At 38.7% G+C, this 19,050-nt stretch overlaps 1 protein-coding gene across 2 annotated transcripts in view; it reads left to right on the top strand.

Moving 5' to 3' along the window:
- Positions 1–18,453, top strand: part of auh (AU RNA binding protein/enoyl-CoA hydratase) — a 194,749-nt gene extending 176,296 nt beyond the window's left edge. For both annotated transcript variants that reach the window (XM_072281694.1, XM_072281693.1), the window contains 2 exons: positions 9,568–9,615; positions 17,714–18,453. In XM_072281694.1, coding sequence (XP_072137795.1) covers positions 9,568–9,615; positions 17,714–17,791 — 126 coding nt within the window. In that variant the 3' untranslated portion in view covers positions 17,792–18,453. The remainder of the gene's footprint in view (positions 1–9,567; positions 9,616–17,713) is intronic.
- Positions 18,454–19,050: the final 597 nt, after the last annotated feature.

Here is a 19,050-nt window from a genome sequence, read left to right as displayed (position 1 = left end):
GCCTAACGACCACATAAGTTCTTGTACCTGATGCTCGTTAGAATCTGTTCAGCAGCAGTCTCCAGTACAATTAAGTGGCATAGTTTCCCAAGTAAATGAAGAGAATCCAGCAATTTCCTCAATTATTTTTTTTTGTTATTTGTCCCAAATAAGTGGCTTTCCTGATTAACTGAGTCCCAGTTAACTGGAATCCGTTGTATTGTATTCCACTCCATTCCACTGTTGATGGTTTTCTGCTACCTAAGATCTTGACTCTCAAAATTCCTAAATTTCTGTCTTCTTTCCCTCTAGGACTGTTCTTGATCAACATGATTAACTATGCAGTAAAACTTAGATAATCCACTACCCAATATTCAAAAATCCACAAGGTTCAACAAGTAACTTGCCAAGTATTGTTCACTGTTCTCCCTTTCCAGTTGCGAGGCCCTGATTTCTGCACTACTTTTCCATTTACCTGGTTCAGTGGAAAATGTATCATACAGTATAAATCTAAAAGTAATGAAAAAGTGTTAGAAGTATTAATAAAAATAATGTCCAGTAGTTCAGAAAATCTGCCAATCCCACTTCATGAAATTCATGCTACATTATTGGACTTTCACTGTATCCCTTTCAGCAGTTTCCAGAGTGATGAAACGTTTGTTTCAGTGTACACCTAAGAAAATGTTTTATAGCCATTTGCTACTTATGAAGAATGTTACAGTAGATGAACAGTGTGCACATTAAACTGAACAGTCTAGATCCTGGAATTTTAATTTGTTTCACTATTTTAAAATGAGTTTTATTTCTCAGACCAAAATCAGTATGTTTGGCTATTACTGATACAAAATTCCTTGGTTCTGATGAAGGGCATTTGACCTGAATCATTATCTTTTTCTTTGCCCCCCACACATGCTTCCTGAGCCAACTATGTACTACTTTAAAAAGGCTCCTTAGCTTAGATACATCAAGATGACCAAACTGTGGCTAAACAATACTTTGGGCTAACATTAATTCGAAGCCTTATTTCTTTAGCTAGCAATGTAGTGATAACCTACAGTGGCACAGTGTGCATGAATGATTTTTGATTATCAAACTCCCATCTACTTGCCTTTGTGAACACGGATTTTGTTAGCCCTAGAACTAATACATTAGTGACACTTTGAGTTAGCACATGACTTTTCTTTGGATACTGAGTTTTGTCTGATGGCTCAATAATTTTCTTCAGCCCAAAATAAATTTTAGTTGTCCAGGTTTGGGTAATACCCCAATTTGTTCCCCCTGCAGCTTGAGGTTAATACATGAACTTAATCATTGTTAGTTAACCATTTTGATCTAGGGTACGTTGAGTGATTTCTGGTAAACTTAAAAAAAAATAGATTTAGCAATTCTTGAATGTATGTATATTTTGGGGCATTATGTGAAATGTTTTAGCCATCTGTGATTTGCTATTGTTCGGTGCTAAGAATTTCTTTCTCCCAAGGAATATAAAACACTTAAAGTTTCCACTGATTTCAGATGATAAACTCAACTGAGCTTTGCACTTACAAAAAGAAAATTAAATCTCATGCAGTTATACCAACTGGCCCACATTGTTCATGTCCCATGCAAGCCCACTTTAATTTGTTTCTATGACTTTCTTCATCTTGCATTCATTAACTTTCTTTTAAATGCACCTTTACTGCTCTACCATTGATTGTCTTAGTGGTATTTTCATCTTATGGCTAAACCAGAATTATCGAACACAGAATGTTAATTATGTGAAAAACATTCAAACATGATTAAAGAATTATTGTTAATTTTGTAAACAAAAACTAAGCATCTAATATACTCACATTTTAAAAACTACACAATCAAGCCATACAGTTAATCTTCATCATTTCCTTCATTGAAATCAATGGAAATACCATTGTGCCAGAACTTCCTGGCAGTTCAGACTACCTCTGCCAGAATTTCATATCCAGAGCCCACTGAAACACAACGTGACGATGGGTCCCTTCATTGTAAGGTTCATGTGCATGAGGCTCTTACAAGCAGGTTAGGATAGAGTCATTATTTTAAGATTTCGAAAAGATGGTCCACCTAATTTGCCTCTGTCCCAGTTCATTGTCATCTGACCCCTACATACATATATACCAGCAAACAAAACAACATTCATCTCGATCAAGATGCACACACGAAACATATATCACACACAGCACATAAAACAAAGTATTACCACAAGTAAGTTAACTAAATATAATTCAAAATGCATGTGAAGTGCACAGCACAGGTAAACAGTAAATAGTAAACAGCTTGCTGTCCTAGTGATGAAACCTCAGTGGTGGTAGGATTTTCATTGATATCACAGCCTTGGGGTAAGAAGCTCTTACCCAGTCTGGCAGTCCTAGTCCTGAAGCTCCAGTACTTCCTACCTGATGGTCGTGGGTCAAAGAGATTTTTGGAATGGTCGTATGGATCCTCAATAATGTTCTGGGCCCTTTGTGAACAACACTCCCAGTAAATGTTACAAACAGGGGGGAGGGAGACCATGGTGATCCTCTCGGCAGTCTGTACTATCAGAACCATGATGCCGTAGTAGTCCTTGCAAATGTAAATTAATTTTTCAGATCAACCACGGCTGAAATTGACATAGGATTCTTAAACATGACTGGGCTTGCATCATTACCAGCCTTGTAGACATTAAGCCTTTAATAAAATATATGATTTTAAATTAACTGCCATTGGGTTACAACTTAAAAATAAGTGCTACATGCCTCATTTCTAAAACTTTTCATTGACCTGAAACCAAATTAAAGAAGGTGCAAAGGAAATTTATCAGGATGCTTCATGGATTAGAGGACATGTTTTATGAGGTTGTAGTTGGAAGCCGAATGCCCAAGGTTACATGGAGAGATAGGAAGGTAGGTAGAGGGGATGGCGTAGCTCTGCTGGTAAAGAATGGCATCAAGTCAGTAGAAAGAATGGCATTAAATCAGTAGAAGGATGTTGAATCCTTCTGGGCTGAGTTAAGATACTACAAGGGTAAAAGAGCCCCAATGGCAGTTATATACAGGCTGCCAAACAGTAGCTGGGATGTGGATCACAGATTACAACGGGAAATAGAAAAAGTATGTCAAAAGGGCAATGGTATGATAGTAATGGGAAATTTGAACATACACGTCAATTGGGAAAATCAGATTGGTAGTGGATCTCAAGAGAGTGAGATTGTTGAATGCCTATGAGATGGCTTTTTAGAGCAGTTTGTTGCTGAGCCTACTAGGGGATCAGCTATACTGGGTTGGGTGTTATGTAATGAACTGGAAATGATTAGGGAGCTTAAGGTAAAAGAACCCTTAGTAGGCAGTGATCACAATATGATTGAGTTCAACTTGAAATCTGTTTGGGAGAAAGTAAGGTCTGACGAAGCAGTAATTCAGTGGAGTAAAGGGAATTACAGTGGTATGAGAGAGTTGTTGGCTAAAGTAAATTGGAAGGAGATGCTGTCAGGGCTGACAGCAGAGTGTGAATTTCTGGGAAAAATGAGGAAGGTGCAGGATAGATGTATTCCAAAAATGAAGAAATACTGAAATGGCAAAATAGTACAACTGTACCTGACAAGGGAAGTCAAAGCTAATGTAAAAACAAGAGGGAATACAACAAAGCAAAAATTAGTAGGAAGACAGGTTTGCAAAGCATTTAAAAATCAACAGAGAACAGTTAAAAGAGACGTTAGGAGGGAAAAGATGAAATATGAAAGCAAGCTAGCAAACTATCAAAGTGGATAGTAAACGCTTTTTCAAGGATGTAAAATATAAAAAAGAGATGAGAGTGGACATAGGACCTCTAGAAACTGAGGTTGGAGAAATAATAATGGGGGACAAGCAGATGGCTGATGAACTAAATGAGTATTTTGCATCAGTCTTCACTGTGGAAGACACTAGCAGTGTGGCAGATGTTGAAGTGTGTGAGGAGAGAGAAGTGAATACAGTTACTATTACAAGGGATAAGGTGCTCAAAAAGCTGAAAGACCTAAAGGTGCATAAGTTACCAGGACCTGATAAACTGCACCCTCGGTTCTGAAGGAGGTGGAGGTAGAGATTGTGGAGACATTAGTAATGATCTTTCAAAAATCATTGGACTCTGGCATGGTGCCAGAGGACTGGAAAATTGCAAATGTTACTCCACTCTTTAAGAAAGGAGGAAGGCAGCAGAAAGAAAATTATAGACCAGTTAGCCTGACCTCAATGGTTGGGAAGATGTTGAAGTCAATTGTTAAGGTTATAGATTACTTGGTGACACAGGACAAGATAGTACAAAGTCAGCATGGTTTCTCTAAGGGAAAGTCTGGTCTGATGAACCTGTTGGAATTCTTTGAGGAGATTACATGTCAGATAGATAAAGGGGATGCAGTGTATGTTATATATTTGGACTTTTAGAAGGTCTTTGACAAGGTGCCACGCATGAGGCGGCTTACCAAGTTAAGAGCCCATGGTATTACAGGAAAGTTACTGGCATGGTTAGAGCATTGGCTGATTTGTAGGAGGCAGTGAATGTGACTAGTGCTGTTCCGCAGGGGTCAGTGTTAGGACTGCTTTTTATGCTGTATATTAATGATTTAGATGATGGAATAGATGGCTTTGTTGCCATGTTTGCGGATGATACAAAGATTAGTTGAAGGGCATGTAGTATTGAGGAAACAAGTAGGCTGCAGAAGGCCTTAGACAGAATGGGCAAGAAAGTGGCAAATGAAACACAATGTTTGAAAATGCGTGGTCTTGCACTTTAGTAGAAGAAATAAATGTGCAGACTATTTTCTAAATAGGGAGAAAATCCAAAAATCTGAGATGCAAAAGAACTTGGGAGTTCTTGTGCAGAACAACCTAAAGATTAAGTTGCAGGTAGAGGAGGTGGTGAGAAAGGCAAATGCCATGTTAGCATTCATTTCAAGAGGTCTAGGACACGAGAGCAGGGGTGTGATGCTGAGGCTTTATGGCAAAAGTGAGGCCTCACCTTGAGTATTGTGAAGAGTTTTGGGCTCCCCATCTAAGAAAAGATGTGCTGGCATTAGAGAGGACTCAGAGGAGGTTCACAAGGATAATTCCAGGAATGAAAGGCTTATCATACGAGGAACGTTTGATAGCTCTGGGTCTGTACTCTCTGGAATTTAGAAGGATGATAGGGGATCTCATTGAAACCTTTCGAATGTTGAAAGGCCTAGATATAATAACGTGGAAGGACATTTTCTATGGTTGTGGAGTCTAGGACAAGAGGGCGCAGCCTCGGGATAGAGAGGCGTCCATTTAAAACAGAGATGCGGAGAAGTTTCTTTAGCCAGAGGGTGGTGAACTTGTGGAATTTATTATCACAGGCAGTTGTGGCGGCTAGATTGTTGGGTGTATTTAAGGCAGAAATTGACCGCTTTTTGATTGGACACAGCATCAGAAGTTATGGAGTAAAGGCTAAGGAGTGGGGCTAAGGAGGGGAGAAAAAAAGATCAGCCATGATTGAATGGCGGAGCGGACTCGAAGGGGCAAATGGCCTAATTCTGCTCCAATGTTATAAGGTCTTATGATGTTATAAGATGTTATAAGGTTCAGCAATCAAGGGTTTTTCCATTTGGAGCAGATGAGGATAAGAGGCAACTTGTTAAAGGTGTATAAGATTATGAGAGGCATAAATGAAGTGGAGAGCCAGTACTTTTTTCCCAGGGTGTTAATAACTAATACCAGAGGCTTTGTTTTGGCTAAAGCCTGAAAATTAACTAGCTCATTCTGTAGTCTAATTTTTTAAAGATTTTTTAAAGAAAGATACCTTTGAAACGTAGAATATAGAACAGTGCAGCACAGTATAGGCTCTTCGACCCACATGTTATGCCAGCCTATTGAAACCCACTCCACCATCAATCTAATCCTTCCCTCTTACACAAAACATAACTTTCTATTTTGCCTACATCAATACGCCCATCTAAGAACCTCTTGAATGATCCTATAGTATCAACATCTACCGCCAACCCCGGCAGTACACCTACCACTTTCTTCTTAAAAATGTTACTCCATTGTCTCCTAAACTTTCCGCTACTCATCATAAATTGGTACAAGCTTATCATCTGACCCTTCCACTTCCTGAATCAAAGCCATATATAAAATTCACAAAGAAGAGGGTGCCAGAACAGGATAAATATTGTAACATTAAATAAAATGCACACGATCAGATGTTTTTTTTTGTGTTATGTTTAATGTTATAGTATTGTTTCTGTTGAGTTAGGTGGTTTTTTTTGTTAAAAGCACTAACATTTGTACTGGCAATTACCATTCTTAGAATTTTGTAATCTATTTTATTTGTAGTTGCTTGGGGATGAGTTGCCAGGTTCCAAGTGTACTGCATGCTTCAGTTGAAGGACTATTCATGCATCTGCAACTCTCCCTGAGTTGCTCTGTCAAAGGCAATTCCTACCCAGCAATCTGCAATAATGAACTCTGTTATATCATTTTTGAAAATGTTTCCTCTGGTATATCTATGCTGCTGCAGATCAAATCAGCAATCTACCAACTTTTACAGGGTAGGAATATCAGAATGAAGTTGTTACTTCTATGGAGCTGAAGTTTACCTTGGTGTCATAATACAAGATTTTTGTGTATTAGTTATTATGAAATCAAATAGATTTCATTACCATCAATGAATGCTTTAGAAATAATATCACAAATTCTAAAGCCTACCCAGGAGCAGACTGTGGTTCAGATCACCATCCAGTAATAGCTACCATTAAAACAAAATTAAAGAAACTGAAACATGGAAAAAAGAGAAAGAAATGTATGTTGGGAGAACTTAAAAATGATAGCATACTTAAGCAACAATTCAAGACAGCTGTAGAAGAACACCTCAGTGAAAACGAAACAACACCTATTTGGGACAGATTTAGATATGCTATACAGCAATCAGCAGAGGAGGTAATCCCAGTGCAAGAAATCCAACACACCAACAAGGGGTGGATAACCCAAGAAATTCTAGATCTGATGGAACAAAGAAGGTTAGTGAAGAATAATGAAGTGCAATTCAGAGAGCTAGACAGACAGATCAGACAATTCTGCAATATTGCAAAGGAAGAATGGCTGAATCAAAAATGCAGTGAGGTAGACGATCATATTAACAACAGCAAAGAAGTGCACAAGAAAATTAAGGAAATTACTGGAATTAAGAAAACCTCCTCTACAGGATGCAGACGGATCCATACTAACAGATCCAGATAAAGTATGTGAGAGGTGGATTCGGTATATAGAGCAGCTTTTTGAAGATAATAGAGGGGAACCCCCAAATATTAAACACCCTAATTCTGGCCCACCTATTAGCAGAGAATAAATAACTAAAGCAATGAAAAGCATGAAACGTGGTAAAGTCACTGGACCTGATGAAATTTCAATGGAAGTGATACAAGCCCTAGAAGATCTGGGCATAGATACTCTTTTTGAACTGTTTAATGGCATATATGAGTCTGGTGTGTTGCCTGATGATCTCTTGAAATTAGTATGTATAACTCTGCCAAAAATTACTGGAACTATTGCCTGCGAAAATTATAGAACAATCAGTCTTATGAGTCACATAATAAAGATTTTGTTGAGAGTTGTTCTGAGTTGAATTAAAAACAGTTTAAGGCCAGAAACTTCTAAACTGCAATATGGGTTTATTGAGGATAGAGGAACTAGGAACACAATTTTCATACTACGAATGCTTTCAGAAAGGGCAATTGAATATCAAAATGATGTCTTTTTATGTTTTATTGATTTCACTAAAGCATTTGACAAAGTGCAACATGAAAAATTATTTCAAATTCTCGCTAAACTAAACATTGATGGAAGGGACCAACCAACTGCTTTAAAATTTATATTTTAAAATTTATATTATATAAATGGTGGCGGTAAAAATTGATGATAATATAAGCAGTTGGATTAAAATTCAAAGAGGAGATAGACAAGGATGCGTTGCCTCACCACAATTATTTAATATCTATAGTGAAGTGATTCTCAGAGAAAAAGATCTGTATGGGATAAAAACTGGAGGTGTTACATCAACAATATAAGATATGCAGACGATGCCACCCTAACAGCAAGTGCTACAGAGGACCTACAAATTCTCCTAGACAAAGTACAAACGTAGTACAAACAAGCGCAGATTTTGGTCTAACCATCAACTGTAAAAAAAATCAAATGTGTGGTAATATCAAAACAGCAGGATACTCCCAACTGCCAATTGTACATTGGTAACCAAGAGATTGAACAAAAGACCAGCTTTAATTACCTTGGTAGCTTTATATCACAAGAGCTAGAAGTAAAGTAGAAATAAAAAGAAGAATTGCCATTGCCAAAACCAACTTCCAAAAAATGAAACCCATTTTTACCGACGGACACATTTCTATGACAACAAGGCTTAGGCTACTAAAATGTTACATCTTGTCAATCTTGCTGTATGCTTCCGAAACATGGACTATAACACTAGAACTCCCAAAAAAACTTAGAAGCAACAGAAGTGTGGTTTCTTTGAAGAATGCTGAAAATATCATATAGAGATGGGGTAACTAATGAGACAGTACTCCAACGTGCCCATATAGAAAGATCTTTAATGAGAACATTAAATGAAAGGAAACTTAAATTTCTAGGCCATGTCATCAGAAAAGGAGAAATAGAATGCCTTACATTACAAGGCCGTATGCCTGGGAAATGTGGTAGAGAAAGGTAAAGAAGAAAATATATGGACGCTGTGAAAGAACTATCAGATCTAAGTGTGCGAGATATCATTGACGCTGCGAGGGATCGTTGGATGTGGAGAGCCATGATCACCCAAGCATGTAACGTGTAAGGCACATGAAGAAGAAGTTATTGTGAAAGTAATTTGCTAAAAATTAGTTTTGTTTTATGTTAAAGTGAGATCATAAAGGTCAACAATTCTTTTCAGTCATATTGGGCAACCAGTGAAACTAAAATGAGTAAATGAGCCAGGCATCATGTGGAGAAGCGGTTAGTTGATTTATTGTCTCAAGTATTTTACAAACATTTACCTTACCATAAAAGCGACCTATTCATATAAAGGCAGTATGGAATGTTTGGTGGGTGGGGTTGAGTAGCAAGGTTGATAACTTCATTGTCAGATCTGCTGGTAACACAAATAGACTAAACCAAGAAACAAAGGAAAAGGAAACAAAAGTGTTCATGCTTATACAGGATAGGATAAGCATTGATATTATTACTACGTCAGCTAGGTCTGAGTCAACATAGTAGTATTGATATTAGCACAAGCAAACCTTGTGTATGAATAAATGCTTTGTCCAAAAGATGATAGGGGATATTTAAATAAGTTTAATGACATCTGAATATGAACTAACAATTTGTCTTAAGATGATCTGTAGAACAAATAAAATTACTGTTATCATCTGGTATCAAACGAAAAATGGGAAAGACGCAAGTGAGAATTTTATAATTTTGATACAATACCTGTTGGGAGGATTACCTAAAGGTAAGCTTCAGTTTATTTTTCCATGTCCTCCTCCTCTTCACTCTATTCCTTTTTCCTCGTGTCTTTTCCTAATTTTCCATTTATTAATACTTGTTTCTTTTTCAGGTTGATTTGAAAACAGGCTTAGAAATAGAAGAAGCTTGTTATGCTCAGGTAGATCTGATATGTTCATGTTATTTTACTCCTTTAGCTGTGTCCTCTTAAGTATCACATCACATTCTTATATGCAGTATTTTTTATTTTTTTTTGTTCATTTTTACTATTCCCTGGCCAAAGCAGCTGAAAAAAATTGAAACGTTGCATTTAATTATTAAATGGATGATAGATGCAAAGGAGGAAGGCCCTCTCTCGCTAAATTCTGAACAATAACTAGCTGGTTCTCAAAAGAAAAAGGGCACTCTTCCAAATACCTAGCTACAAAGCAGGAATTGCAATAGTTAGCACAAGTCATGTTGTCTGTTCTGAATGAGAGCCCATCTTTGTTGGGAATCACTTGGCTCCTATATAGTCTCTTACTAGAAATACTGCCTTCCTTCATGTTTTTTATTTGACGTGTAATGAAACATATCCTTTATTTCTTTTTTAAAGCAAAAATATAAAACATTCTTTCTTCATAATTTCAAATTATTCATTCTTCCCTCAGATCTTATTATTTCTTCCAGCACCTCATTTTGCTCAATTCCTTTGGTCTCAGAATGTAATGCCCGCATGAATCTCATCCTGGTATTCTTTAATGCTTTCTCCCTCGGCTGCTAGATTATAGAATTCACTATAAAGACTTACACACACAGCATTTCAAGGAGAATGCTTATCCCCATCTTTTCAAGCCAATGAGAGCGGGAAATAAATGCTGGCTGTTACGTACCCCGTAACTGGGTTGCCAAACCAGCAGAAATGGATCACTCAGTTGGAGTCTGGATTACTGGAACTAAGAAAGTTTTATTAAAGAAATAAGCAACACAGTACTCTAATCAAAAGGATAATAAATGCAACAGTTCAGCAATGATAAACACACATGTACACAGAACTAGGATAATAGGATCAATCAAGCTCTATCATCGTTTAGGGGTAAATGACCAGTTTCAAACTGACGCAAAGTTCAGTTCAATTGAGTTCAGTTCAGTTCACAGTAATCACTGCCGTGCCGGGGGCGGGGGAAGGAGAGAGAGGGCGAAAGCGAATGAATATTCAAAACGGCTTCCAAACAGACCTTCGATATTCTTCGCAGTCAGCTTTCAGGCGAGCCCTTTGTAATGTCTTCTGAGGTCACCGACTGTGACCCCTCCGTTTCAGATACAATCGTTCCTCTGCAGTGATCCTGGCACCCAGGCAAGGGTGGACACACACCAGGTTCCCGCTGATCATACCTTTCCACCCTGTGCATCTATGGCTTGGTCCCGCGACAGCCCTCCAAAAACTCCCACCGACTTATGGGAGGTGCACCGCTTCCAGGGTCTCGTTACTTCGTGGTGTCGTGTGTGTCCTGCCTTAGCGAACCCGTCCCTTTTTATCCCCCTGCTGGGGTATCGCCTGTCCATCACACTTCAAACAGTTCAGGGTTCAAACGGAGCCGATCTTGACTATACCCAGACCGGTGTCTCCTTCCGTTAAACTCTCTCGTCTCTTCATTAACATTTCCAAATGCTGCTCCATTGTCTTATTTATCTCTCTTTCTCCTGAAGACAGATAGCAGATCAACTGATGATCCCACTGGTGCCAGCACAGGACAGTTAACATCTTAATCTATGTGTACTCTTTGTAATCCTCTTTCGTCACATGGCTTTCACAGGAACATCAAAGTCCTTTGCATGACAGAGTTCTTCCCTGATTTAATTGTCCTCTCTTCTTTCCTCCTTATCCATAGAACCTTTCCTACTCATTCATAATCAATTTCTGGCCACATGATTATTTCAAGTCACACTGAAAACTAATCTCCAATCACCTAATTCTCCAGGCTATATGCTCTGGGGAAGTTTTCTCCTCCTCATCTTGTCCCTCCTCCTGCTGAGACATCCACCTCCATTCCCTAGGGGTAAGGAATGATAAGACATTCAGTTTATCCATCCATCAGCAGATCATGTTGTTCAGAATTCACTCCATAAAGCAATATAGGTACCTTTACCAAAGATGTTAACTACTTAAGAACATTCAGAAATGCAAATTCCAGGTTTCTTCACTACAAATTATTTATATTTAATCTAGCTTTGAGACTCAGACTGTGATCCAGAAGGAGTGTATTGGGTAGAATCCTTACCTTAATCTGATTTGCTCACAGAAACAGAATTAATTTTGGTATACCAGAGCCAACTAAATGATCCAAACCTTGCCCTTCCTGGAGCAGTTTACTTGAGGATTTTCCATTATCCCGTTGCACGGAAATCTAATAGTTGCAGATATCTAACCACACAAGCTTTGCCAATTCAAAATTTTATCTTGGTGTTTGCTTAAATCACATTATCACTCCTCTAAATTGAGAGGAATATAACTACCTAATCTGCAAAACAAAAACAAACAATAAACAATGATTGTTATATCAGTTCACAATTTAGCTGAATTTGATTCCAGACTAAGAGGATGATTAGCACAAAAAATCACAAAACACTGACTGCCGTAGTGTAAAAATTTCTCAATTCTCAAATTTTGGTAAGGTTTTGTACAGAAGTTTTAAAGCAACCTTGGTTCACCTGCCAAGATGCTGCTCGAAAATTGTCCAGTCTGGTGATAATGATCTTTACTTTGAAAGCCCTGTTACTTTTGAAATGTCAGACTCATCCATTAAAATGAAACTTGAGAGAAAGGAAATTAAACAAAATCTGTGAGCAGTTCTGTTCAAATATGAAAAAAATAATAATTCATGGCTCATTTATTCTTGTAAACTCTATTTTAGTATGCAAGAAGTTGTCCTGGCTCATTATTGTTCTAATCTATCACATTCCCCTCCAGAATTTTAGCAGTATATTTGTCCACTCTCCATTTAAGAAGTAAATATATAAAGAAATGAATAAATATAAATGAAAAATAAGTATTCTGTGGTTGTTTTCTTCATTGCTGTCTGCTTTGTCATTGCAAGCTTCATAAAAATACAGGATAACAAATAAGTTGGTTAGTATGAAAGTGAGCTGCAGCATATGATCAGCCAATTCTTTTGTGGGTAGGAAGTAGTTTGAAGATATTCAGATTGCTTTTAAAGTTAGGTTCAGCAACAGTGTTTTTGATAAATTCTTTCCTAGAAAGTCAGCAACAAGAGGAAATTGCATCAGGAGTGATGGTATCATAATGGAATTGTTCTTGGCAATTATTTAATGAGAATGGAAACACCAAATGGGATGTTTGAAGAGCCAAATACTGACTCAGGAGTCTAGTGTAATATGTTTATAGAAATGTTCCATATTTTTAACAAGATAATTATTGCACTTAACATTATAGTTTGTCTTCAAAAAAAGAAAAAGAAAACTGCCTTTGGGTGTGTTCTTATATCTGATTAGAAGCAAGATAGAAACTAAGACTAGAGCAGTATTTAAGGTTTCCAGAATCAAATTAATTTTTAATGTTAAACTGTTTGAAATTAAGGGAGTTTGAACTGCGGCCAATCAGCAAATGGGAGTGTGAGAAGAAGAGGTGACTTCAACAGGTTCATGTTTGAAGATGAGAAAAGCAGTGCTTTGTGGCAGTTTTTGGAGCTTGAACTTCAGCCAATCAGTGAACAGGAGCGTGAAAAGAAAGGGTTACTTCAAACAGGTCTACAATTGAAGAATGAAAAAGCAACACTTCACAGCAGTTCTTGTAGTTTTAACTGTGGCCAATCACTGAAGAGGTTTCATTAGCAAGGGCGAATAAAAATAATGCAGGGGCAAGCAGAGCGGCCATTGTTGGAATGGTCCGGTGTTAGTCTTTGACTTTGATTCTGACTCATCAGGCTTGGGCGAGATAAGTATCTGGTTTATTCTTCATTCCTTATCTATTAGGGATAGTTAGAGCAGTGAGAATGACTCCAGGAGCAGTGTTATGTTCTTTGTCGAGGATGGGAGAATTCTGGGAGACCTACAGCCTCTTGGATGGCCACATCTGTACTAGGTGCATTAAGCTACAGCTTCTCAGAGAACATATCAAGAATCTGGAGCTGCAGCTCAATGACATTTGGTTCATGCAGGAGATAGATAGGAGTTACAGGGAGGTAGTCACCCCTAGGTTGCAGTAGGCAGGTAGCTGGGTGAGTGTCAGGAGAGGGAAGGAAAATGGGCATCCTACAGAGTACCCCTGTGGCCATTGCCCAGATAATAAGTATACAATTTTGGATATTATTGAGTGGGATGACTTACCAGGGGAGCCACAGCGATTGGGTCTTTAGCACTGAGGCTCAGAACTGAAGAGAGGGGAAGACGACTGCAGTAATGATAGTAGATTCCGTGGTAGAGGAACAGAAATAAGATTCTGTGGCTGCAAAAGAGGCACCCTGGATGGTATGTTGCCTCCCAGGTGCCGGGGTCAGGGACGTCTCAGATCAGGTCCACAGCATTCTAAATGTGCAGGGTGAACAGTCAGAAGTCTTGGTACGTATTGGCACCAATGACATAGGTAAGAAAGGCAAAGAGGTTCTGAATAGAAAGCTGAAAAGCCGGACTGTCAGGGTAGTAATCTCTGTGCCACATGCCATTGAGGGTTAGAAATAGGAGCATTTGGCAGATCAATGCATGTCTGAGAAATTGGGTGCAGAAGGCAGAGTTTCAGATTTCTGGATCATTGGGATCTTGTCTGAGGAAGGTATAACCTGTAGAAAAAAAAAGGGGACAGGTTACACCTGAACTTAAGTGGGCCAATATCCTTGTGAGCAGGTTTACCAGAGCTATTCGGGAGGATTTAAACTAATTTGGCAGGGGGATGGGATCCATAGTGATGGGGCAGTTGGTTTACGAATAGAGACAGTGTATTTGCTAAAAAAGACAAGCTGATGATAGAGCAAAATTGCAGTCAATGGGATGAATTGCAATGTAAAATCGGTACAAAAGGGTACAAAATTGAAAAGGGTAATGAATGCAGGACTGAAGTTGTTATATTTAAATGCACACGGTACATGGAATAAGGTAGATGAACTTGTAGCACAGTTAGAAATTGACAGTTGTGACGTTGTGGGCGTCACTGAGTTGTAGCTGAAAGACGATTATAGCTGGGAGCTTAGCATCCAAGGATACACGTTGTATCATAAGGACAGACAGATAGGCAAGGGGGATGGGTTGGCTCTGTTGGTACAAATTGAAATCAATTCCTTAGAAAGGGGTGATGTAGGATCAGAAGGTGTAGAATTGTTGTGGATCGAGCTTAGGAACTGCAAGGGTAAAAAGACCCAGATGGGAGTTATATACAAGCCATTGAACAGTAGCAAAGTTGTGGGCCACAAATTACAACAGGAGATAGAAAGGTCATGTCAAAAGGGCAACATTGTGATAGGCATGGGGGATTTCAATATGCAGTTAGATTGGGAAAATCAGGTTGGTGCTGGATCCCAAGAGGGGGAAATTTGTAGAATGCCTACCAGGTGGCTTTTTAGAGCAGCTCATGGTTGAACCCACTAGGGCAGGAGTCCCCAACCTTTTGTGCACCGCAGACCAGTTTAATATTGACAATATTCTTGTGGCCCTCACGTGCATTCAAGTTCAACAGTGGGCGTGACAGAGAATGAGGAAAGGTGCAGCTCACTCATATCGGTTCATATTGCCAAATCATATCGTTTCCTTGCGACCCGGTAGCACATGGTCGTGGCCCGGTACCGGTCCGCGGCTGGGTGGTTGGGGACCACTGCACTAGGGGATCAACTATTCTGGATTGGGTGTTGTGAAATGATTAGAGAGCTAAAGGTAAAGGAACCCTTAGGGGCTAGTGTTCATAATATGACAGAATTCACCCTGAACTAGAGAGGGTGAAGCTAAAGTCAGATGTATCAGTATTACAGTGAAGTAAAGGCAATTACAGAGGCGTGAGAGAGGAGCTAGCCAAAGTTGTTTGGAAGGGAACACTAGCAGAGATTACGGCACAGTGTAATACCTGGAGTTTCTAGGAGCAATTTGGAAGGCGCAGGATAGACACAACTCAAGGGAGGTATTCTAAAGGCAGGATGACGCAACGGTGGCTGACATGGGAAGTTGAAGCTAACATAAAAGCCAAAGAGAGGGCATATAATAGAGCAAAAATTAGTGGAAAGTTAGAGAATTGGGAAGCTTTTAACAACCAACAGAAGGTAACTAAAAAAGACATAAAGATGGAATATGACTTTAAGCTACCCAGTAATATTAATGAAGGCACCAAAAGTTTGTTCAAATATATAAAGAGTAAAAGGTGAGAGTAAATATGGGACTGCTAGAAAATGATGCTGTAGAGGTTGTAGTGGGGAGACAGGGAAATGGCAGACAAACTGAATAAGTATTTTGCATCAGTCTTTACTGTGGAAGCCATTAGCAGTATGCAGGAAGTTCAAACATGTCAGGTGGCAGAGGTGAGTGAAGTTTCCATTACTAGGGGAAAAGGTGCTTGAGCAACTGAAAGGTCTGAAAGTAGACATATCACCGGGACCTGATGGTCTACACTCTAGGGTACTGAAAGAAGTAGCCGAAGAGATTGTGAAGGCATTAATAATGATCTTTCAAGAATCAATAGATTCTGGCATTGTTCCTATGGACTGGAAAGTTTCAAATGTTACTCCACTTTTCAAGAAGGGAGAGAGGCAGAAGAAAGGAATTTATAGACCTCACTGTCAGTGGAAGATGTTGGAGTTGATTGTTTCGGGGTACTTGGAAGTACATCATAAATGGGCTGAAATCAGCACAGTTTTCTTGAGGGAAAATCTTGCCTGACAAATCTGTTGGAATACTTTGAAGAAGTAACAAGTTAGATAGACAAAAGGGACTGGGTGAATGTTGTGTACTTCGATTTTCAGAAGGCCTTTGACAAAATTACCACCCAAGTTAAGAGCCCATGGTATTACAGGAAAGAGACTAGCATGAATAGAACATTGACTGGTTGGCAGGAGGCAAAGATTGGGAATAAAGGGAGCCTTTTCTGGTTGGCTGCTGGTGACTAGTAGTGTTCCACAGGGATGCATGTTAGGACTGCTCTTTTTTACATTATATGTCAGTGACTTGGATGACAGAATTGATGGCTTTGTGGCCAAATTTATGGATGATACAGAGATAGGTGGAGGAGCAGGTAGTGTTGAGGAAGCAGAGAGGCTGCAGAAGGACTTAGGCAGATGGAATACAGTGTCAGGAAGTGTATGGTTGTGCACTTTGATAAAAGAAATAAAAGCGGAGACTATTTTCTAAATTTAGAAAAAATTCGAAGGGACTTGGGAGTCCTTGTGCAGGATTCTCTAAAGGCTGATTTGTAGGGTGAATCGGTGGTGAAGAAGGCAAATGCAGTGTTAGCATTCATTTTGAGAGTTCTTGAATATAATAGCAAGGGTGTAATGTTGAGGCTTTATAAAGCACTGGTGAGGCCTCACAGAGTATTGTGAGCAGTTCTGAGCCCTTGTCTAAGAGAAGTGCTGACGTTGGAAAGGGGTCAAAGGAGGTTCAGGAAAATGATTCTGGAATTGAAAGGCTTATCATATGAGGAGCGTTTGATGGCATTGGGCCTGTACTCACTGGAATTCAGAAGAATGAGAGGAGAAAACCTATCAAATGTTGAAATGCCTCAATAGAGAGGATGTTTCCTATGGTGGGGGAGTCTAGGACCAAAGGGCACAGCCTCAGATTAAAGGGACATCCATTTAGAATGGAGACAAGGTGGAATTACTTTTACCAGAGAGTGGTGGTTGATGTTCCTGTTCTGTTTTTTGTTAGTTTTTGTTGGGGAGGGAGATTTGGGGGTTGATGATTCTGCTGCCGTTCTTTTCCATTTTTGTTTCATGGCTATCTGGAGAAGAAGAATTTCAGAGTTGTATACTTTGATAAGAAAATGACCGTTTGAATCCCTTGGTGAATCTGTGGAATTTGTTGCCACAGGCGGCTGGGAGGCCAGGTCTTTGAGTGTATTTAAGGTGAAGTTGATAAATTCTTGATTAGTCATAGCATGAAGTGTTGCAGGAAGTATTGCAGGAGATTGGAGCTGAGAGGGAAATGGATCAGCCATCGTGAAATGGCGGAGCAGATATGATGGGCCATATGGACTAATTCTACTCCTATATCTTTTGGTCTAATGGTCTTTTCTTTCTGTAAAGTGAGATTGAAGCAAGAATCACAATTTTTTTTTTAAATTACAGGTAATTCCAACGAAGGACAGAATTGAAGGACTTAATGCTTTCAAAGAAAAACGACTACCCCGCTACACTGGAGAATAAAAAGACATATCGTAAGCAGCACGTTGGATAAAAAAAAAATTATGTTGTTTTCTATCTGGGGTGTGCACATTTTGTGTGATGTAATACTACTCAAGAGCCATAATTATATTATCTAGGAAAGGAACATTAAGCATTGCTGTTATATAAGAATCTTTGGATTCATATTTAACCTATTTTATGATACATAAATATTGTAGCTGAGATCTGTTTCTCCTTATGATTCAGAATAAGTTTGAAGCAGTTACTAATGCCAGAAATATAAGATTAGGATCTGGCCCATTTAACACCTCAAACCTGTACCACCACTCTGTAGGATCAAGAGTGATTTGTATTCTGATCCCATTTAAATTGTTTTGATTATATTTACACCATGTTTTGAACAAAGAGGCATAAAAGATTAATTTCAACCCATTTGTCACTGTTGCGCCTTGGATATAGCTTTGTTAAAATGTTAATCATGTTATGTAAGTTAGCACTGACCCCAAAAATATAAATATCCCCTTAGAATTTGTATGCTGTGGATGAAGATCAAACTGAAATGTCCAAAAAAAACTTTTTACAAATTAAAAATAGAGCATAAAGCAATCAGTTTTCAGTATTGATGGGAAGAGTGTGATTTTGTACAAAATGTGTTATCAAATAAATGAATTTTATGCAAAGTACAGTATTTGTTCTATTGCCATCATTGAAGAATGAGTATAAATTGGCCGGTTTGTTAATGCAAAATTATTACAAAATAATTACAAGACTTTGAAGCATCCTTCTGAAAAACTTAATAATCTGGCAATTTAAATTTCTGCTGCACCAAAAAAGTGATACTTAATGCAACACATCGAGATTTTCTGACCCTTCACATCTCAAGCTCTTTAAAAATGATAGAGCATCAACATTAAAAAGAAGTGCGAATAGTGTAGTTTTTAAGTAATGAGAAAGAAGACCATAACTGTAACCCATTCATTCCCGGAATCATTCTCATGAACAACGCCAGTACCTCTTTTCTTTGATAAGGGGCCCAGAACAGCTCACAATACTCCAAGTGCCCTCTAACTAATGCCTTATAAATCCTCAGCATTTATAGTCTAGTCCTCTCAAAATGAATGATAACATTGCTTTTGCCTTCCTCACCATCAACTCAACCTGCAAGTTAACCTTAAGTGAATCCTACAGAAGGGCTCCCAAAACCCCTTGTATCTCTGATTTCTGGATTTCCTTCCCATTTAGAAAATAGTCTGTGCTTTTATTCCTTCCACCAAAGTGTA

Source organism: Mobula birostris, chromosome 17 (genome assembly GCF_030028105.1).
Source record: "Mobula birostris isolate sMobBir1 chromosome 17, sMobBir1.hap1, whole genome shotgun sequence".
NCBI classification, from domain to species: Eukaryota; Metazoa; Chordata; class Chondrichthyes; order Myliobatiformes; family Myliobatidae; genus Mobula; species Mobula birostris.
The sequence above is the reverse complement of the archived record's forward strand: the minus strand, read 5'-3'. Positions and strand labels throughout refer to the sequence as shown.